The sequence below is a fragment of the Sceloporus occidentalis genome, unplaced genomic scaffold (assembly GCF_023333645.1).
Source record: "Sceloporus occidentalis isolate IW3139 unplaced genomic scaffold, rSceOcc1.0.p SCAF_4, whole genome shotgun sequence".
NCBI classification, from domain to species: Eukaryota; Metazoa; Chordata; class Lepidosauria; order Squamata; family Phrynosomatidae; genus Sceloporus; species Sceloporus occidentalis.
The window spans coordinates 166,377,745-166,400,571 of NW_028316984.1; the positions used below are offsets into that span (position 1 = coordinate 166,377,745).

The following is a 22,827-nucleotide window of genomic DNA, read 5'->3' on the forward strand; positions in this document are numbered from 1 at the left end:
ATACTTTTTAAAAAATATTTTCAAGCTGTGGATGCTTGAATCCATGTATAAAAAAATAATATAGGCCTCTCATTTGTACGTCCAAAAATATAATGGCTAAATTTGGCCTTGGAAGAACCACTGTGGTGTAATTTGAATGTTGGACTAGGACACTGGGAGATCAGAGTTTGAATCTCTGCTCGGCTATGGAAACCTACTGAGTGACTCTGGGCAAGTCACACACTCTTAGCCTCAGAGGAAGGCAAGGGCAAACCCCATCTTTATTTTTTAAATACATTTATTTTATACACTTCCCAATGAGAAACTGGTAGATGTCTCTTATTTCTAGCTGTACGTCTCACCTTTTTCAATTAAAGATTCTCCTTCTTGTTGGGTAGAGTGGAGAACACTGCAGTGTCTCAACCATAGGAAGTCTTCAAGTAGAGAAAGTTAATTTGTTTCTCTCTCAGGTAATTCAAATTACATTTCAAAGTGCTGGACGGACAATGATAGTCAGTGGACACAATAGGGAAACAGTATGGTGCAGAGGTAAAGATCTTCACCCTGGCTGTATGAGAGTAGATTTTATCCAATGGCATCACTAGATTTTATGCAGTGGCATTCGAGCAGAAGTGGTGTCACCTGGTGCAGACTGCACCAGATGATACCACTTCTGCTCGAACACCTGTATTTTGGCAGAAACATTGTGGTATTTGCCTGTATCTATTTAAAATGATTTAAGAGATGGTGGGAATGAGGTGAACCCTCAGTGGGAGAAGAAAGGAAGGCCCCCAGAATTTTTTAAAATTAAAATGTCAACATTTTAATTTTATTTTTTTAACAGTTATATTTTTTTAAAAAAATATTCTTTTAATTTTTTCCCAAAAACATTACATTTTAACTAAATCTTCACTATGTATATGTAAATACATTTAGGTTATGCACATCATATTGTAATGAGAAGATATAATTTTTAATTTTGTTAGTTGTTTACGTCAGAACTATTAGCATTACATCCAATGGTATATGGGAATTATGATTTACAAGCATCATTAGGGCAATTTTTTTTTAAAGTAAGGATTCTATATGGTGTGAAATGGGAGGAGAAGGTCAATAAGGAGGGGTGGGGTGACACCAACCCTAGGAATGCCATTAATTTTATGCAATTTTAAACTTGAAATATCACGAGTTTGAAAATGCCCCTTTTCAGGAAAAGATCTTCAGATGCAAGTTGGGAAGAAGCAGCTGATTTTACTATTACAAAACTGCTTCTAAATATAATTTATTTAACTATTGGGTAGTAGGTACCAGATCCCATCTTATCCAGGAAGCTAAGCAGGGCCAAGTTGTGGTTAGTACTTGGATGAGAGACTGCCAATGAATACCAGCTTCTGTAGGCTATATTTCAGAGGAAGGAACTGGCAAAATCACCAAAGTATTCCTTGGTTAAGAAAACACTATGAAATTCATAGTGTCATCATTAGTCACCAGGGGACCTGAAAGCACATACACACACACTAAGCATTTACAACAAGTGATTGGGGAGTCACATTGGGTATCCATGATCAGTGAGGATTCTCATCTGAGACAACAGATCTTTGCCTAACATCTGGGAGGGCTTGCTCTGGAAAAACTAGACTTATCATAGTAACAGACAAGGTATCTATGCTAGTTCCCATGAAATAGAAAGAGACAAGAAGGGGTCATTACTTCCACAGCTTTTTCACTTGCTGCATCTATCCATATGGATATATATCATGAGGAGGTCCAACAGAAAGAATGGCCGCAAGTTAATTTTTCTAGTGATACAGAAGAAAATGTTAAAGAGTAAAATCCAATTAATATTGACAGAAAATTTCCATCAGCCAGAGGGAGTGTTTGCTCTTCCTTCTATGAAGTCCCACCCCATACTTCCTGGAGGGAGGAGCTCTCAGGAACAGATGAGGGAAGTGCTGTTCTGCAAGTGGAAATTCACTAAAAAAACCTGGATATAGTCCAGTATGAGAATAAATAAAGTGAAATGGCTAAACTGAGCATATTTTAAGATCTTGTGAATTTGCTTTGTGGGAATTTCAGAAAGCACAAAGTCACTCTTGACACAGTTCCAATACTGTTCCATGGTGCCAACTGTCCAAGAAGCATGTGTAAGAATGTACCTTAAATATCCAACTAGAAATATTTAAGCATGCCATTTTAAATCATTAGGTGTTTCAGTTAGATGCCATCTGTATGCTGATGAAAGCCAGCTCTATTTCTCCTTGTAATCAGGCTAAGATGCACTGATGCTGGTTTGGTGTGGTGGCATTACAATGGAAAAATTAAAGCCAGTATCTGACAAGATGCAGTCTCTGATCTTTAGTGGTTTCCATGTCCAAGGATTGTTTAAGTGACTAGTTTTAGGTGGGGTTGTAATTCTAAAGGAGCAGATTGCTTGGGATCATTCTTGGATTCACCTCTATCACTTTTGGTTCAACAAAAACTTGATGCTCAGAGCATCTGGGCAGCTTCAACTTCCACTCTACAGCTTGAGCCGTAACTGTTCTCGAATAGAAACAATGTGACCATGGCACTTTATGTGCTGGTAACTTCCAAGTTAGACTACTGCAGAGTGGTCAATGTAAGGCTTTTCTTGAATACTGAACATATCCTACGAGTGTCAGAAGCTGCAGCTAAATTGCTGGCAAGAATACCTTATAAGAACCATGATGCTGGTTCTAAGGGAATTAAACAAGTTGCCTATACATTTTTGGCCAAGGAAAGTTCAAGGTGCTGATGATTTTCAAAACCCTAAATGACTCAGGATCCTTTGTATTTTAAGAAGCATCTCTTCTCCTTTATTTATCTGTATGGTTGTTAAGAGCTGTTGTTGTTATTAACTGCTATCTAACCAACCCTGACTCATGGCAACCCTGTTGATGAGACATCTCCATGACCCCCTTGTCCTCCACTGCTCTGGTTAGGTCCTGTAAATTCAGGCCCATGACCTCCCTGACTGAGTCTATCCATCTGGTGTGCTGTCTTCCTCCCTTTCTACTACCTTCAACCTTTCCTAGCATCATTGTCTTTTCTAATGAATCATGCATTCTCATAATGTGGCCAAAGTATGACAGCTTCAATTTGATCATCTTGGCTTCCAGGGAAATTTCAGGCTTAATTTGGTCAAGGAGCAATTTGTTTGTCTTTTTGGTTGTCCACAGTACCCTCAGCACTCTTCTCCAGCATCACATCTCAAATGAGTTGATTTTCTTTTTATCCACTTTTTTCACTGTCCAGCTCTCACATCCATACATGGTTCTGGGGAATACAATGGCTTGGATGATGCTCACTTGTCTATCTTTACTCTTTAGCATCTTTTCTAGTTCTGTCATCACTGCCCTTCTCATTCCTAGTCTTCTTTTGATTTCTTGACTGCAGTCTCCATTCTGATTAATGTTTGATCCAAGGTATGGGAACGCTTTAACTATTTCGATTTCCTCATTGTCCATGTTGAATTTATGCAGAGCTGCAAGGGACCCTATATTGTGTTCCATGACCTGGACCAGTGCGCCATCTGGAGGTGTGGGAAATCACATTGTTTCAATTTGAGAGCTTTGTTCTGAGTGTTAAATTGTTTTAAAGTGTTTGAATTATTATAGATGGTTTCAAAATACCCTCACCCAAGTTAGGGGGATTAGAAATTAACAAATAAAAGCAGTGATTAGATGCAGCCTTCAGCTGCACACAATGGCAAAAATCATTGGTCCTTCATCTTCATCTCAAAAAAGATAAGAAAACTCATTTTATTTTCAAATGCTAAGTAGTTCTAAGTAATTAAGGGGTATCATTTGATACTGAATAATTGTGTACACTGGATTTTCCTATTCAAAGTATTAGGGGAATACAAAGTCAAGCTCTGAAAATACTACCAGTTATAGTAGAAATGCTAATAAAGACAGAGAGGGAAAAAGTAAGGAACATAGTCCAAATTCATACCATGTCTGAACTCCACAAAGATGCTGAATATTGTGAAAGAATCTTAAGAGTTAGCCAGAAATGAGCACATACTCTTTATTCTGCTCTAGGATATCAGGAATAGCAGAGCTAAACACAGCCTGAAAGAAAAGGTGAGTGAGTTGCTCAAAACAGCATCAACAATATTGCAGAACTAAGCTGGAGGATGGGAGAAATCAGCTCCCCAAGACAGATATAGATCTTTAATTTAAAACAGAGTAAGCTTATTCATGGGAAAAGTGCGACAAAACACTCTTGGGACAGAGTGCTCTACTATGGCAATTAAAATTGCATTAAAAACCAGATAGGGAAGTCAGGATCCTAAAACAGATGGGCACAGAAGACTGTGTTGTCCTTATTTGTTTCAATATATTTACCTTTTGGGCAATAGAGATAGTTGCTGATTAATTTTCTTTCTGGGTGCTTCATCTACAAATTCATTGTTCCTGTTTGTAAAGTCATTCTGTCCTCTCTACTCCTAAAGGAAGCAGGCTGCAAAGATTGCATTATGTAGGCTGCCAAATAGCCTGATGCTGAGGGAACAGGGCGGTTTTAGTATTCAGAGACAAGGGGAAGAAAAGGACATCTTGAATAGAAAAATCACTAGACAATCCCTAATTATTCTGCTTCAAGAAGGGAGGCTGATTTAAATAACAGAGCATATCCCACAAAACGAATCCTCAGCAGCAGTCAAGTGTGAAACACATTGTAAGGCACATAGCATGTATATAGATGACCCAGTAAAATTCCAGGGGAGAAGTATTCAGCTAAGTCATTGGCTTCATAGAGGAATGTACCTGAAGATACTGCAAGCAAAGTATCTTTAGCATTTAAAAATCTGGCATATTATTTAACATTTCCTCTGTGGTCTCCGGCTGGTCTCTCAGTCATCATCTGGCAAAATTACCTTGCCTTCAGCCAGATTACTGTTTCATATGCTTTCAGACCATATCTTTTATTATTAAATCTACAATTTAACAGCTGTACCTTTAGTTGGTGCCTCCTTGTTTATATCTCAAAGTGAGTAAGAAGACAGCTAACGGCCAAGGGAGATATTCTGCATCAGTTAGTGATAAATAAAACAACAGAGTGATACAGTTTTTTGTATGACCTTGTAAAGACTGGAAACACCACAGAACACCCTGATCTGAGCCAGTACATCATCCATAAAGTTCATACAGTTTGTTACATCTACTTATTATCAGATGTAAGGGACAATTTTTGTATTCACATATTTTGCTGGTTCACTATATATAGCTGATGAGATCTCCTGAGCTGGAAGGATCAAACTGAAGGAAAACAAGGTATGCAGATCTCAGCTGTCAGTGTTACACTTGGGTCTTTTGATTTCACTATGTTCTTCATGATAGGATCCTACAGAAAAAGCATGTAATTCTCCTTCTGTCCTGCTTTCAGCTGGGAATGTCTGACCTTCAGTGAGCACCTGCCTGACAGTCATGTTAATACGTGATGCTTGCAAATAACTGGCACACACTTCCCAGTCCTTTTGAGAGCAGGGTTGGACAACAGAATCTGCAGGAAGGTCAGGAGGCAGAGGCAGCTCCATGCAGGATGGCAATGGTTTCCCCTCCAAGTTGGGCAGAATCCTGGGAACTGCATGGTACAGCAAACGGCTGAAGCCAGACATGACCATCACATCCCCACTATGCATGAACATGGCTACAGGGGCTTGATCTCGTTTCTGGCCCCCCAAGAGAAATATGGATGACTGTCCAAAACTAAAAAGAGCAAGATGATTGAGAGAAGGTAGTTAGTAAATGTACAAATGTAGATGCTATGTACAAACAGAGAAACTTTACCATCTCAACTCTTCTTAATAACCTACAGTATATGGGAGTTGTTTACAAATTAGTGCATGTGAAACCACTAGGTTTGTGCCATGTTAATTCTTGTATACTTATTTATTCTACAGAGCAAATACCATCTTTTTCACCTCCTAACATTTTACATCTCCTAAGACTTTTATGGTTTGATAAAGTTATAATAGATCTGTATTAATGTCTGGCATCAGAGTTAACCATGTTAACCATACAGCAAGATACAACAAAAGCCAAAATACACACTGCAGGGACAATTTTATTAGGACAACCAAAAGATATAAAACACATTACCTGATGTAGAAGCAGGCATACCTTATAAAAATCATACAGGGGAAGAAAAATGACATTGTCAAGAGTCTCAGGCCTGCACGTTGTTTTGAGACAATTGCTTATGATGGTGGTTAAGGTGGTCTTGAGGGAGTACTGATTAAGATAGTGGCCCCATCACCTCTTGACCATGTGGTGACTGAAGGCAAAGGCAGTAAAAGTTAGATAATAAAATTCTATTACTTTTGTTTTCATTTATGATTTTTAACAACTTTAATGAAAAAGCCAAGGAATTTGAAAGACTGCACAATGTATTTATACTTTTGGTTATCCTCATAAAGGTATCAATGTAATATGTATTTTGGATTTTGCTGTTAAACCACACGACAATCAGTTGGATGCACTTTATCCTAAGCACTGTTTTTCTTTTTAACAAGCCAGGTGACATGGAAGATGCAATCTAAAATAGAATGAGGGGTTGGAAATGGGGAATTCTTTTTGATAATTATTGATTTGAATGTAATCATCAGTGTTAGGCTTTTGTCATTATTGAATTGCTACGATATTACTGTTATTGTTGTTGTTATGTTTTTGCTATGTAATATTTCTTTATTATCTTATGTTTATTGTTATTGTTTATTGCTATTGCTTTGTATTTCCCTAATGTGGTAAGCCGCCTGGATTCCTAGTGATTGGGCAGGATATAAATAAATTCTATTATTATTATTAGAATGCCTGGGAGATTTTCAGCTCTCTCCTCTCCAGTGTTTTTTCTGCTGGAAACCCCAAACTGTTCCTCCAATTTCCACCTTAACAACAGAAATACTTTTTGCCCTTATAAGAAAATTATATAGTAAGGAGTCCCTCTTTGCTGCCCTTACCACCCTCCAGATATTCCACTTTTGGATTCTAGCCTCCCCTTGAAGTTTGGTTCATTATAAAGACAAGGATTCCAGACATAGTCAGTATGATGGCCAGGCAAACATCAGGACAATATAGTAGATGGGGTGCACTATCCTTCAATCTACTTTGCAAGATTGTTGTGAGAAAAAATATTAGAGAGAGAGAGAGAGAGAGGCCACTGAACTCCCTAAAGAAATGGCACAATATAAATTAAATGAACGAACATCTATTTTTGGTATTACATACTTCATCAGTGCAGCCTTCCTACTGTTGTGGCTCCTGGTCTGTGTCTATGAAACCAATATGCAGAATGCCAGCCAACTCATACCTTCAGACCTGTAACTCTAAAATTATCCCAAGATCTCTATACTTCCATAACTTTTAACAACATGCATTAACCTGGAACATCTAGATATACCTCACATTGGCAGCTTACCTGAATGATAAGAGGGGCTGAGAATGGTCCAGCTCCGATTCATCCACATGAATTCCTAGAGATGAGTCAAAGTGATAGTAGTTCAGAATCCCAGCTTCTGCCTGGAAACCTGGAAACCCACAAGCTTTAGCCACTTGCTCCGAGAGAAAAGCCAAGTCAGATGGAAAGGGGGTGCAACGATCAGCTGAGTATTTCTGGGAAAGATAAAAAACAAAGGAACTCACAAAGTGAATTTTAACTGTATAATAATAATAATAATAATAATAATAATAATAATAATAATAATTTTTATTTATAGACCGCTATTCCGCAATGATCATAGCGGTGTACAGTAAAATTGCAATACAATACAAAAAATTGCAAGGCCTCTGTCCCCCTCAAGATGGTGGTCGGGAGGAGGTTTCTTTGTCTTCCAGGCCAGGCCTCTCTCCCCCTCAAGATGGTGGTCGGGAGGAGGTTTCTTTGTCTTCCAGGCCAGGCCTCTCTCCCCCTCAAGATGGTGGTCGGGAGGAGGTTTCTTTGTCTTCCAGGCCAGGCCTCTCTCCCCCTCAAGATGGTGGTCGGGAGGAGGTTTCTTTGTCTTCCAGGCCAGGCCTCTCTCCCCCTCAAGATGGTGGTCGGGAGGAGGTTTCTTTGTCTTCCAGGCCAGGCCTCTCTCCCCCTCAAGATGGTGGTCGGGAGGAGGGCTCTTTGTCTTCCAGGCCAGGCCTCTCTCCCCCTCAAGATGGTGGTCGGGAGGAGGTTTCTTTGTCTTCCAGGCCAGGCCTCTCTCCCCCTCAAGATGGTGGTCGGGAGGAGGTTTCTTTGTCTTCCAGGCCAGGCCTCTCTCCCCCTCAAGATGGTGGTCGGGAGGAGGTTTCTTTGTCTTCCAGGCCAGGCCTCTCTCCCCCTCAAGATGGTGGTCGGGAGGAGGTTTCTTTGTCTTCCAGGCCAGGCCTCTCTCCCCCTCAAGATGGTGGTCGGGAGGAGGGCTCTTTGTCTTCCAGGCCAGGCCTCTCTCCCCCTCAAGATGGTGGTCGGGAGGAGGTTTCTTTGTCTTCCAGGCCAGGCCTCTCTCCCCCTCAAGATGGTGGTCGGGAGGAGGGCTCTTTGTCTTCCAGGCCAGGCCTCTCTCCCCCTCAAGATGGTGGTCGGGAGGAGGGCTCTTTGTCTTCCAGGCCAGGCCTCTCTCCCCCTCAAGATGGTGGTCGGGAGGAGGGCTCTTTGTCTTCCAGGCCAGGCCTCTCTCCCCCTCAAGATGGTGGTCGGGAGGAGGGCTCTTTGTCTTCCAGGCCAGGCCTCTCTCCCCCTCAAGATGGTGGTCGGGAGGAGGGCTCTTTGTCTTCCAGGCCAGGCCTCTCTCCCCCTCAAGATGGTGGTCGGGAGGAGGGCTCTTTGTCTTCCAGGCCAGGCCTCTCTCCCCCTCAAGATGGTGGTCGGGAGGAGGGCTCTTTGTCTTCCAGGCCAGGCCTCTCTCCCCCTCAAGATGGTGGTCGGGAGGAGGGCTCTTTGTCTTCCAGGCCAGGCCTCTCTCCCCCTCAAGATGGTGGTCGGGAGGAGGGCTCTTTGTCTTCCAGGCCAGGCCTCTCTCCCCCTCAAGATGGTGGTCGGGAGGAGGGCTCTTTGTCTTCCAGGCCAGGCCTCTCTCCCCCTCAAGATGGTGGTCGGGAGGAGGGCTCTTTGTCTTCCAGGCCAGGCCTCTCTCCCCCTCAAGATGGTGGTCGGGAGGAGGGCTCTTTGTCTTCCAGGCCAGGCCTCTCTCCCCCTCAAGATGGTGGTCGGGAGGAGGGCTCTTTGTCTTCCAGGCCAGGCCTCTCTCCCCCTCAAGATGGTGGTCGGGAGGAGGGCTCTTTGTCTTCCAGGCCAGGCCTCTCTCCCCCTCAAGATGGTGGTTGGAGGAGGGCTCTTTTTCTTCCAGGCCATGCCTCTCTCCCCCTCAATTTATAATATCTAATTATATCAAGCAGACTAATTTTAAGCCAATATCTAACTAAAAATTCTGGAGCTTATCATCTTGTCTCCAAAGTTAGAAGACAAAACTAGGAAAAAAGACAGTCAGCGTCTCATGTGGCACAGATATATCTAATGTTTTTGTAAAATATATGAGCTCAGAATAATTTTTCCTCTCCCACTGCAAAGAAAGTAGGTTCTGTGCTAGTTATTAAAACAATCATTATGTTGCATAACCCAAGAACATTTTTATTTTTTAACTTTTATTCATTTTAGATTTGTCTTGCCCTTCCACTAAAAACTAACATTCAAGGCAGCTAACAAGCATCATTAAAACATATTAAATAAAATGATTAAAATCATCATAATTATTAAAACCATAGAAAATCTTCAAATTAAAGTTCAAAGCAGTTTAAAAGACCAGTTCAAAGTGATGGGTTTTCAAGGTCTTTCTAAATGCAATAAGATCACTGTCTGAGGGAAGAGCATTCCACAGTCTGGGAGCAACACAGGAGAAAGCTCCTTTTCACTTGACCATAAAGTAAGCTTCATGTGATGCTATTCTTAGAAGGGCATCTCCTGAAAACCTTAGGAAGGCAAACTGCCTCCTAGATAGCCAGATTCATTTAAGCTTTAGGGCTCTAATAGTTAAAGCCAATACCCTGAATTGTGCCCAGAAAGCAACTGGCAAGAGAACTGAAATATTCAATAGTTCACATAGGGGAAATAATTGTTTTTACATAGGACTCACATAAGCACAGGAAAGTTCTTCATTATGTTACCAGTGTCTGAAATCTTCCTCATAAAAGCTTTCCTGAACCAGAATCGTCAATCTGATTCACTAGATGTTTTTGATGAGAAGAATGGGACTAGGTGAATTTCTAATGAAGCAGTAAGAATAAGCAGATAAGGCTGCAGGCTCATTTGGTTAAGCATGTCTGCAGTGTGCTGATAGGCATGTTCCTTCACTCTTCTTTAGCTCTGCAATCTCCTCTGAATAATTTGGCTTTCATTTTAAAAAGGAATCTACGATGTCTACACCAGTAAGTTTACAATGTGGTTTTATGCTTAAATTTCCTAACCATAACAAAAATAAAATTTGCAGACATTTGCTATCGTATTATCATATTGATACATATTGTCATGAGATTCTGTTGCCTTTGAATACCTTAGTATTCCAGTTATAATGGTAACCCAAAGTCACCCAACGGAGCTTCTCCAGTAAACTTTTTGGTCCCCGTTTGCTGGAACTTTTGTTTCTAGAAATACACAAAATAACAAACAGTTTAATTTAAGGAATTTCTTCTAGAAAGCCAAGTTTTTGATACAGCTGGACACAATTCTCAAATCAAGCCCAAACAGCTTTTTACAGTCTTTCAGAGGATTCTGATAGTGCTAAAAAGTTCACCATCAAGGCAGACACACATGAAGACCGATATCAAATGGCATATATAAGCAAACTCAGTTAAAACTCTTCCCAACAAGAGCTAAGTTAAAATAAAATAAAGAAAATGAGGCAAGGCTTGGAAAAACTAAGCAAAATAAGAACTGAAGAAACCAAATATAACCTCATTAGAAGGGGAAAATGCTGGAGTTGTTTAGCTCACACCCTACTGTCAGATACAATTCTCAAATAAAATTGCTCCAAATGCTAGATTCTCATAGTCATTTGCACAAATGTCAGCAATCAGTTTGAGAGAAACATTAATACATAAGGTTTTAGTTTAATAATTTTGGCTTCTTGGCAGAGTTTATGATTGATTTGCTCTAAGACCCATTTATTTGCCAGCCCACAATATCAGTAGAATTCTTTCCCATCATTACATTTCAAAGCAAGTTGATTTTCTTCCTCACCCTGTCCAGGACTGGAGCTAGGGATTGTCCCTGACTTTGGGATGTGCTTCAAAGAGCTAGAACACAGCTGGACACAATTCTTGAGAGCCACCTCTTATTGACTGAGAGTTATGTTCCTTCACATTTGTTACCACATTTGTTATTTCAAGCCAGGACTTACCGTAACTGATGTTGACTCTTCTCCCACAGATCAGTAGTCTCCTGAGAAGACATGTGCATGTCCAAATTGCATATATTGGGTTTCTGGGGGTACTGCTTCAGACACTGCTTTACCCAATGACACTGGCAGCCCGGAAGGAATGGATCTGGGATAAATATAAACCCTGGGCAAAAATAGAGGTGAATAGGGAAGAGAGGAGAAAGCACATTTATGATCTCTATCCATAATTTTCAGCTGTGCATACTGAAGGAAATATTGAGATGCAGCAAGAACACAAGGCATATAATATTTATCTTTCAGAAATAATACCCCAAGCTGTCACTAATTGTTTCCTGCACTGAAGCTGGATTCATACATCTTGGGAGAAGGGGACACTCTATCAAAGTATGTATTTTGTCTTAAATAATATATAAACATACTCACCTGGATAGTTATCCAGACCATAGGCTTTCCATTGGCTGACTGGACGCAATCCTGCTCTGCAAGCATCCTGATCACTGACTGAAGAAAAATTCAGAGGACTGCTTACCACCTACCACCAGAGGAAGACAGTGTCAGATATTTGAATAGAAGCCCACATATTTTAGGTTATTTGACAGCTAGCCAGTAAGTGTTGCCCATTACCAACATTTCTCTTCAAAGGAGATGCTGCATTTTGTCTGCGATGAAACATGGAACTTCACAGTGGTCCAAGTGCCCTCCAGTCTCAATTTCAGTGCACAGATTAGACCCACCTCCCCACCTAAGGCAGAAAGCGTGAGGTCAAAATCCCTCACTCTCTTTCCAAAAGAAGAGAACAGAATCACAGAATTTGAAGAGACCACATCCAGTCCAACCTCTGACATGCAGGAATATACAATCAAAGCACTTCTGACAGATGGCCATCCAGACCCTGTTAAAAAACTTCCAAAGCAAGAGAATCCATCACACTCTGAGGCAGCGTATTCCATGGTGAAACAGCTGTTACAAACAGGAAATTCTTAATATTCAGGTGGAATATCTTTTCCTGCAGTTTGAATCCATTATGTGTCCTAGTAGCAGAAAACAAGCTTGCTTCATCCACAATATGACATCCTTTCAAATATTTCAGCATGGTCATCATGTCCCCTCTTAACCTTCTTTTTTCCACACTAAACTTGCCCAGTTCCCTAAGATGCCCCTCACAGGGCATGGTTTTCAGACCTTTTACCATTTTGGTTGCCCTCCTCTGGACACATCTCAGCTTGTCAGTGTCCTTCTTCAATTGTGGTATCCAGAACTGGACACAGAATTCGAGGTAAGATCTGACCAATCCAAAATTGGTCCAGATGGGAACCAACGATACTGCAAGACACAGCCTTCAGAACATCAGAAGGCATTACGAGGCTCTTGGTAGGAAGCTGAAAGAAATGGACGCACAAGTTGTCATCTCGTCTCTTCTGCCAGTTGAAGGGCACAGTCCAGGAAGGGAGAGGAAAATAGCGGATGTGAACAACTGGCTCCACAGATGGTGCTGCCAAGAATGATTTGGATTCTTCGGTCATGGGCTGCGGTTCCACGAGGAGGGACTTCTTGCAACGGATGGGTTGCATCTCACACCAGTTGGAAGAATTTGATCAGGAGGGCTTTAAACTGAGTTTCGTGGGGGAGGGAGACAATATTAAGGAAGGTGAAAGGGCTGGAAAAAATAGTTAAACTGACACAGAGGAAACAAGACAAATAGTGCAAGGACCCAACAGTGGGAAGCAAAAAACCTTGCACAGGCAGCAAGTAAAGGGGACCCTTGGTTTGCGATGTCTCTACACTAATGCACAGAGCATGGGAAATAAGCAAGATGAACTCAAACTCCTAGTACAACAAAGCAAATATGATATAATAGGCATCACTGAAACCTGGTGAGATGAGTCTCATAAGTGGAATGTAGAAATGTAGAAATAGATGAGTATAACCTTTTTGAGAGAAATAGGCCAAACAGGAAATGAGGAGGAATAGCACTATATGTCAGAGATATTTACACCAGTGAAGAGATCCAGGACATCAATACTGGCAGGCAGGTGGAGAACATCTGGATAAAAATTAAAGGCAAGGGAAACAACAAGGATGTTATGGCAGGAGTCTACTACAGACCCCCCAGTCAGATGGAGGAATTGGATGATGCCTTTCTAGAACAGATGACTACACACTCAGAAAGGAGAGATGTAGTAGTGATGGGTGGGTGACTTCAACTATCCTGATATTTGCTGGAATTCAAACTCAGCAAAATCCTCAAGGTTTAGCAAATTCCTCACTTGCCTCAAAGACAATTTCATTGTCCAAAAGGTGGAAGAGGCAACAAGGGGGTCAGCTATTTTAGATCTGATCCTAACCAACAAGGATGACTTGGTTAATGGGGTGCAAGTGGTGGGATCATTAGGTGGAAGTGACCATGTTCTCCTGGAGTTTGTTATACAATGGAAAGGAGAAGGACAGGCATAGTCAGACACGCATTCTAGACATTAGGAGAGCGGATTTCAGAAAACTTAGAGAAGTACTGAGGGTGATCCTATGGTCAGAAATACTAAAAGAGAAGGGAGTTCAGGACAGATGGGAGTTTTTCAAAAGGGAGATACTGAAGGCACAATTTCAAATAGTTCCAGTGAGAAAGAAAAATGTGAGGTGTCTCAAGAAACCAGGATGGATGACTAAGGAACTTTCAACCGAGCTAAGTTTGAAACAGAACATGTATAAGAAATGGAAAAAGGGGGAAATCACAAAAAAAGAATTCAAAGAAATAGCAGGCATGTGTAGGGGTAAAGTCAGAAAAGCTAAAGCGCAGAATGAACTCAGGCTTGCTAGAGAGGTTAAGAACAATAAAAAGGGCTTTTTTGGATATGTCCGCAGCAAAAGGAAGAAGAAGGAAACGGTAGGGTCACTGCGTGGAGAAGATGGCAAAATGCTAACAGGAGACAGAGAAAAGACAGAATTGCTCAACACCTTCTTTGCCTCAGTCTTCTCAGAAAAGGAAAAGGGTGCTCAACCTGAGGATAATGGAGCAGAAGACAGAATAGGGGAATTTCAGCACAGAATAAGTAAAGCGATAGTACAGGAATATCTTGTTAATCTAAATGAATTTAAGTCTCCAGGATCAGATGAACTACATCCAAGAGTATTAAAAGAACTGGCAAATGTAATATCGGAGCAATTGGCAATAATCTTTGAAAACTCCTGGAGAACAGGAGAAATCCCAGCAGACTGGAGGAGGGCAAACATTGTCCCCATCTTCAAAAAGGGGAAAAAAGAGGATCCCAACAATTATCGTCCAGTTAGTCTGACATCAATACCAGCAAAGATTCTGGAGCAGATAATTAAACTGAGAGTCTGTGAACATCTAGAAAGCCATGCTATAATCACAAAAAGTCAACATGGGTTTCAGAGAAAGAAGTCATTCCAGACAAATCTGATAGCTTTCTTTGATAAAATCACCAGCTTGGTAGATGAAGGGAATGCTGTGGATATAGTATATCTTGATTTCAGTAAGGCCTTTGACAAGGTTTCCCATGACATTCTTGCAAACAAGCTTGTAAAATGTGTTAGAAAACGTAACTGTTACATGTATTTGTAATTGGTTGACTGGCCGAAGCCAAAGGGTGCTCAACAATGGCTCTTTTTCAGCCTGGAGAGAAGTGACCAGTGGGGTCCCACAGGCCTCTGTCCTGGGGCCAGTGTTGTTCAACATCTTTATCAATGACTTGGATGACAGAATTGGGGGTATACTTATCAAATTTGCAGATGACACCAAGTTAGGAGGAATACCTAATACCCCAGAGGACAGGATCAAAATTCAAAATGACCTGAATAGACTAGAAAGCTGGGCCAAAGCTAACAAAATGAAATTCAACACAGAGAAATGTAAGGTACTGCACTTAGGGAGGAAAAATGAAATGCAGAGATATAGGATGGGGGACACCTGGCTGAATGAAACTACGTGTGAAAGGGATCTAGGAGTCCAAGTAGACCACAAATTGGGAAAAAAAAAAAGGCCAATGCAATTTTAGGCTGTATCAATAAAAGTATAGTGTCTCGATCAAGAGAAGTAATAGTGCCACTGTATTCTTCTTTGGTCAGGCCCCACCTGGAATATTGTGTCCAGTTCTGGGCACTACAATTCAAAAAGGACATTGAGAAACGAGCGTGTCCAAAGGAGGGCAACTAAAATGGTGAAGGGTCTGGAAACCATGCCCTATGAGGAAAGACTTAGGGAGCTGGGGATGTTTAGCCTGGAGAGGAGAAGGTTAAGAGGTGATATGATAGCCCTGTTTAAATATTTGAAGGGATGTCATATTGAGGAGGGAGCAAGCTTGTTTTCTGCTGCTCCAGAGAACAGAACCCGGAGCAATGGATGCAAGCTGCAGGAAAAGAGATTCCACCTCAACATTAGGAGGATCTTCCTGACAGTAAGGGCTGTTCAACAGTGGAACACACTTCCTCGGAGTGTGGTGGAGTTTCCTTTTTTGGAGATCTTTAAGCTGAGGCGGATGGCCATCTTTCAGGGATGCTTTGATTGAGAGTTCCTGCATGGCAGGGAGTTGGACTGGATGGCCCTTGTGGTCTCTTCCAACTCTACGATTCTATGATTGTATGAAAATGAAGTGGCAGTATCACGTCCTGCTGAATAGACACTATACTTCCATTGATACAGCTTAGAATTTCATCAGCTTTTTAAACCTACACCACACTTCAGACTCATGTTCAGCTTGTGGTCTACCAAGATTTTCATATGAACTGCTGTCAAGCCAGGTGTCATTCATTTTATATCTGTGCATTTCAATTTTTCTGCCTTAGTGTAGAACCTTATATTTCTCCTTGTTGAAATTTGTTTTGTTAGTTTCAGCCCAGTTTTCTAATCAGTTAAAGCCATTTTGAATTATGATCTTGTCCTCTGGGATATTAGATATCCCTCCTAATTTGGTGTCATCTGCAAATCTGGTATGCATGCCCTCTATTCCATCATCCAAGACAGGGGTAGGCAATCTTTTTGAGCCGGGGGCCAGGTTGCTGTCCCTCAGACAACTGGGGGGCCGAAGCCAAAAAATAAATAATTAAATATTTTTTAAAAAAATTAAATATATAAATAAACCAGGACAAATGTAGGACAAAATTTTCAAATGGAAGACACTTTTAAAAAAAAATGGAGGACACGTGAAAAAATTTGCTGATTTTTTTTAAAAATGTTAATATAAATGCATGTTTCTGAGGCTTCTATAGACAATTGCCCCCCAAAGGCCCCGGCGGCAATTGGCGGCAGGACTGGGCTGGGGCTGGTCCCAAGGCCTCGCCGGGCCGCATCCGGCCCGCGGGCCGCAGGTTGCCTACCCCTGATCCAAGACATTGGTCCCAGGGCAGAACCCTGTGGCACCTCATTATTTTCTACTCTTCAGGATAAATGAAGATGAACCATTGGTGAGCGCCCTTTGAATCTGATTTTCCAATCAAATACAAATCCACCTAACAGTAGAATTCTCTCACCTATATGTTGCTAGCTTGTTAGCAAAATATCACCTCCATGCAGTGGCCCCACCATTTTTCCTTTTGCTATGAACATAACAACAACAACAAAACAGCTTTTTATTGTTTTTAACTTCTCTAGCAAGCCTGAGCTTGTTTTGTGCTTTTCTCACTTTCTCTCCCTATGTCCTGGCTATTTGTTTGAATTTCTCTTCCCCTTTTTCTATTTCTTGTACATGTTTCTTTTAAATCTTAGCTCAGTTGAAGGTACTTTAGGCATCCATCTTAGTTTCTTCAGCCGCCTCCCATTTTTCCTCCTCAATGGAACTGCTTGAAATTGTGCCTTCTAAATCTTACTTTTCAGAAACTTACATCCATCATGAACCCCCTTCTCTCTTAGTATTTCTGACCATGGAATCACACCCAGTATTTCCCTAGGTTTGCTGAAATCAGCTTTCCTCAAGTCTAGAATGTGTGTCCATGTTTTGGCTTCCCCTTTCCACTGTATAACGAACTCCACAAAAACATAATCTAGAACATGGTCACGCCTACCTAAGGACCCCACCTTTTCGACTCCATTAACCAGGTCATCATTGTTGGTTAGGATCAGATTCCTTTGTTTCCTCTTCCACCTTCTGGACAATGAAATTGTCTATAAGGCAAGTGAGGAATTTTTGGACCATATATTCTTGGCAGAGTTTGACTTCCAACAAATAGTAGGAGGCTGAATAGTAGATACATGGGCCTCAAGTTGCTGGATCTTCTCTTCCAGCAGGGTAACCAACTTGCAGTTGCTACGAGTGTAAGCTACCCACATCACTCAGCAAGAACACAAACAAAGCACAGCTGTTTCAGGTGATTACAACAACTCCCTCACCCTTCATATTCAGTAATCTTAAATAAGCTGTGAAACAGAACTCCAGGCCTCCGTTGCTAAATATTCATGAAAAAGAAAAACACGCGTTGGTGTTAGCAGAGCTCCTCTTAGTCAAACTCCAGTGACTACTAGAACCCTCCCCAACCAAGTCTCTGACTCACTTCCTTTCAGCAGATATCCTGCCCCGAGACCATGTGCTCAAGCAGAGGACCTAAGCTTACCTCAAAAGAACACTACATGAGCACACAAGCAAACCTCCTCCCAGCTCACAGAAACAAACAGCCTTGACTCAACAAGCATAACACCATCAAAACATACAGCAGTCCCTTGCTATCCATGGGGGGATCCATTCTGGGAACCCCCCCTCCCCCCCGTAGATAGCAAAAAAGTGGGACCTTAAGTCCAGTTCTTTTCAATGGGTGTGCAATCATGGGTGCCCACTTGCATAGCCTGTGCACACATGCCCATTTAAAAACTGGGGCTTGCCATCTGCGGAAGCTCAAATCCACAGATTGCAAGCCCATGGTTGGCGCGGGAATGCTGTACAGTGGACCCTTGTTATATGCTGGGGTTTGGTTCCAAGATCCCCCGTGTATAACAAAATCCGTGTATGCTCAAGTCCCATTAAATATAATGACATAGCAAAATGGTGTCCCTTATAAAAAATGGAAAATCAAGGTAAATTTATACTTTTTTGGAACATTTTCAAACCGTGTATGCTTGAATCCGTGTATAAAAAATCCGTGTATAAGAAGGGCCGACTGTACTAGAATAGAGCACTAATGAGCACACAAGCAAGCCTCCTCCCAGGTCTCACAAACAAACAGCCATACTGCAAGAGAGACAACAGCCTAAACCCTACAAACTCTCCCAAAGATTATTTGGGAATTGGGATGTTTAACCCAGCAGGCATAAGATCACCTTATGCCATCTATTCCACCACATTCACACTAAAAATCTATTAGCCTTCCAGCCTGTTAGTTGAGTCCCTGTGTGTTGAACTCCAGAGACTGGGGTTGCAGTTACCATATACACTCAACTATAAGTCAATTTCATGTATAAGTCGAGGTCAGGTTTTGGGGCCAAGATTATGGATTTTGCCATGACCCATGGATATGTTGAGGGTAAAACTTGGAGGCTCTTTCAGTGTGTGTATGTGTGCATATGGCAAGACAGACTCTCACTGAAGCTTTTTGCTTCAGCGTTTCAGCCAGATTAACAATGCAATGCTGTGACATGATTTACATCTTTCAATAAAACACCCATTTTTACTGATTATTATTCCTATAAAATGTGAATAGATGTAGATCATACATAATAAAATGTATAAAGTACTCTCAGAATTGTTTTGGTTGAACTTATGTTAATTGAAGGATTTGTTTCTGAACAGCACTCCTTGCACTATAAAATAAAGCGATTAAAAAGATCCAATCCACATTGCAGAAATAACCCAGTCTGAGACCACTTTACCTGCCCTGGCTCAGTACTAGGGAATCCAAGGAATTGTAGTTTATTGTGGCACCAGAGCTCTCTGACAGAGAAGGCTAACTGTCTAACAAAACTACAATTCCCAGAATTCCCTAGCATTGAGCCAGGGCAGTTAAAACAGTCACAAACTAGATTATTTCTGCAGTGTATTTTGGAGCTAAAATTTTGGACTAAATCTGGACAGACTCAAAGAGCATTTTGATGCTTTCTGATTCTTTCTGAAGGCAGTGCTTGTGCAATGGGGCTTTCCTGTCTGGACCTTCCACCAAGTTGAGCCCTCTGTGCCTCTCCAAAGGATCCTCTAACTTGTGATGGGGCCTAGGAATTGCAGGAGGGGAACATAAGAATTCAGAAGGGTCCCATGTAGGAGAATCTTTCCATACAAGATATCCTTAGCTTCAAACCATTGAAAGGAATAGTGTGGGATCATACCAATTAAAATACTTGTTCACCTACTGGTAAACACATTTGTGAATTCCCACTTGATCTGCACTTGAACACAAGCCAAATTTTAACATATGTGGGGGACAGAAAATTTATACTAAAAACAATTAATCATCAATCAGTTGTTCTTTGAATACTGTTAGATTCAGAATTAGTTCTGTTGAAATCCATATCCAGCTGTGGATTCAATGAGGAATGAAAATAAGTCATTGAGTACAACTGAGATTTTGTTAATTGTATATTGCACTGAAAGAAATAGTATTGATGGACTGGTGCTGTTTGCCGGACTGTGCATATAGCTATCAATTTAAAACAGCAGTAGTAGAGAACTTAACTGGTCACCCTTGAATATTTTGCTCCACCATATGAGGTGCATTTAAGAAATCCAAGTTAATATTTTTTGTCAAATTTGCTTTGTGTTCGTAACTATCACTCATATATGTGGTAGTGTCTAGTGTCTACCAGCATGCAAAATATCTGAGTAAGAGATGTACAATGTGTACAGAATTTTGGTTTTTCAAATACAATCTTGCATTTTCTCATCACAGGGGAACTGTCGGATATCAGACAATAAAACAGTACAGTTGCCCCTCCTAACTCATGGATCTTGGATCCGCGCCCTTGAAAATCCACGGAGTGGCAGCTTCACTATTTTTAATGGGGTGCGTGCCTGGGCACACACCCCATTCAAGCCTATGGGGCTTGAATATGCGCAAGCCTCCATTTTCATGGGGTGGGGGTGGTCCCGGAATGGATCCCCTGTGAAAACGGAGGGCCAACTGTAATTGCTTTTCTAGACTTGTGAGGGGTTTTGTGGCACATTTTATTTCTTGATTCAGTAGGTTGCGAGACACTGAAACCTGAAACCATAACATTCTGACAAATAACTCACTTTTCTCCCTGCACTATGATCCAGACATTATGTACCGTAATGGCTATTAACGCAGGAACTGCTAGAGCTAGAAAGCCACAACATTTTATTGCCTGTGACAGGCTAGAATCCCAATTTCAAACAGGATAATGCATTAATTTCTAATTCCAGTGGATATGTGATTTTAATTGAAATTACAAATGATGGTGGAGAAATAAGTGGGTAACCATAATTATGTAATCTTAAGGTCTGAAGCTCTTCTTTCTGTGACAGAATTCTTCTTAGGAGGGTTGTAATTATACTGCACTCATTACAATATTAACAGAGGACCAGTAAACCTGTCTAAGCACTAGTGCTAGTGAGAAATTGTTAATACCTAGCAGTCACTTTTAATATGTAATTCTTAATGAAATAAAAAGGATCTTTTTTTTTACTAAAGAAAGTATTAATCCTCTGCCACTCCGTAAATGTCACCTGTATTGTTAATTTTCTCTTTAGTAGTTAATTTCCTGTAACAGACTGAGGATAATGAGATCAGGCAGATAAAAAGCAGTAGGCAAGACAGTATCTTCCTTTCTGGTGAATGACCGATAGTAAGGCAAATGTAGGAAAGAGTGAGCACTCCCCCATCGGTTTAAATTAACCCAGTATTTTCAGAAATGAAATATAACTGCACTTGCCTTGTGTGTTTTTACTTTCTTGGAGCTAGCCAAAATGGCTGCTGCCAATAAATACAGACATTGTTTTCATAACACAGGTTCAAGAGATCAAGTGAGGAGAGAGGAATGCCCGCACTGTAACAAAATTATCCTAATGCCTCAATAAAACATTTTAGAACTTTAACTATAACTCTTGAATAATAATAAAAAGGTTCCATGAAAATTGGTGACAATTAATTTGTGAAATGTTGCATGAGACTGGATATGACATGTGGTCCGTGTAAGGTGAAAGGAGCAAGGTGCAGGGACGTAGCCAAGGGGAGGGGATTCTTGGGGTCCGGGACCCCCCTTCCATTAGAAAAATGAATGGTGTGTGCTGCTGCGCCTGTTACAGACTGCCAAAATAAAGCTGCTTCGGGTCTCTTTGGAGGCATGCTATTTAAATGATGCATGCATCCTAAGAATCTGGAAGCTGCACCAAAGCTGCACTCCAGTGCTTAGGAATGGAGTGTGGCTTTGGTGTGACCTCCGGACCCAGGCATCATTTAAATAGCATACCTCCAAAGAGACCCGAAGCAGCTTTATTTTGGCAGTCTGTAACAGGCACAAGAGTCGTTTTTGATTTAGGGAGACTCAAAGACAAACTTGTCATGGGGATTTTTGGGCAGGTTTCTTCAGAAGGGTTTGCCATTGCCATTGCCTGAGGGAGTGTGATTTACCCAAGGTCTCCCAGTGGGTTTCCATTAGGGTCGCCATACGTCTGAAATGACTTGAAGGCACACAACAGCAACAGCGAAGGCAACCGTGTCACATTGGTCGAGGGAATGTTAACAGGCAACTAAACCCTATAAAGAGCTGCTTATTCAGAACCAGTCCCATGAACCATGTATTATCTGCAATGGGGCTCCAGCGACGTAACGCAACAGGTTCTTAATTACTACTGCAATATTTTGTAACCCTCAGAAATGAGCATGTAACAAAATGGAAATACATGCGCAGCGCATGTGTGGACTGTATTCTTCTCCCAACACAACACTGTCCAGAAATGGCGTTTTTGGACTACAGCTCCCAGAATCCCCCAGACAGCTTGGTCAATACCCCAAAAGAGCATCCTTGGTTTATGGGAACCAAAGTGTTTCAGCTCCATCCTGGTTCTTCAGAGCAGGGCGGCCACGCACGTCCTCCTTTTCCAGGACATGTCCTACATTTCAACCTTCTTCTGCCCGGGAGGGATTTCAAAATGTCCTCCATTTTGAGCATGATTAAGAAGCATACATTTATATTTACTGGAGTGTTTTTAGCTTTCATTTTGTAATGTCCTCCATTCTGAGCATGACTAAGAAGCTCTGGGCCCCACAACAAGCTCCAACTCCCAGAATTCCATAGCGGCACCAAACCGGGTTATCTCTCCAGTGTGGATGCAGCCCAAGAAGGCGAAGGGGCAGCCGGGTTTACCTGCCCCGTGGCCGGCCTGGAGAAGTCCACCACCGCCGCCGAGGCCGTGTCCGAGGCCTCCCACCTGCGATAGAAGCGGAAGAGGCGGCGGAAGGCGTCTTCCTCCCGGGCGCCGGACACAGCGCGGGCCGCCATCTTGGACGAGGAGGACGGGGGTCAGGGCGGGCTCCTATTGGCTGAGCCCCGGCGGCTGCGCAGGCGCACTGCAAGG

The 22,827-nt window shown here is 41.7% G+C and overlaps 1 protein-coding gene across 1 annotated transcript; it reads right to left on the reverse strand.

Moving 5' to 3' along the window:
- Positions 1 to 323: 323 nt before the first annotated feature.
- ALKBH1 (alkB homolog 1, histone H2A dioxygenase) lies at positions 324 to 22,756 on the reverse strand. Its single transcript, XM_089522299.1, has 6 exons — positions 22,617 to 22,756; positions 11,783 to 11,891; positions 11,360 to 11,522; positions 10,514 to 10,604; positions 7,417 to 7,610; positions 324 to 5,708 (listed from the first exon to the last, which is right to left on the reverse strand). Exons 1-6 carry the CDS (start codon positions 22,749 to 22,751, stop codon positions 5,285 to 5,287), a joined length of 1,116 nt encoding a protein of 371 aa, XP_089378425.1. The 5' UTR covers positions 22,752 to 22,756; the 3' UTR covers positions 324 to 5,284.
- Positions 22,757 to 22,827: the final 71 nt, after the last annotated feature.

Bases quoted from the DNA above. Each gene is read 5' to 3' on its own strand.
- ALKBH1 (XM_089522299.1), bottom strand. From the start codon at position 22,751: ATGGCGGCCCGCGCTGTGTCCGGCGCCCGGGAGGAAGACGCCTTCCGC. The intron at 10,605-11,359 runs GTAAGTCCTGGC...GTGTATTTCTAG, and splicing joins AAGAGTCAACATCAGTTACG to AAACAAAAGTTCCAGCAAAC. The intron at 7,611-10,513 runs GTATTCAAAGGC...TATCTTTCCCAG, and splicing joins ATTATAACTGGAATACTAAG to AAATACTCAGCTGATCGTTG.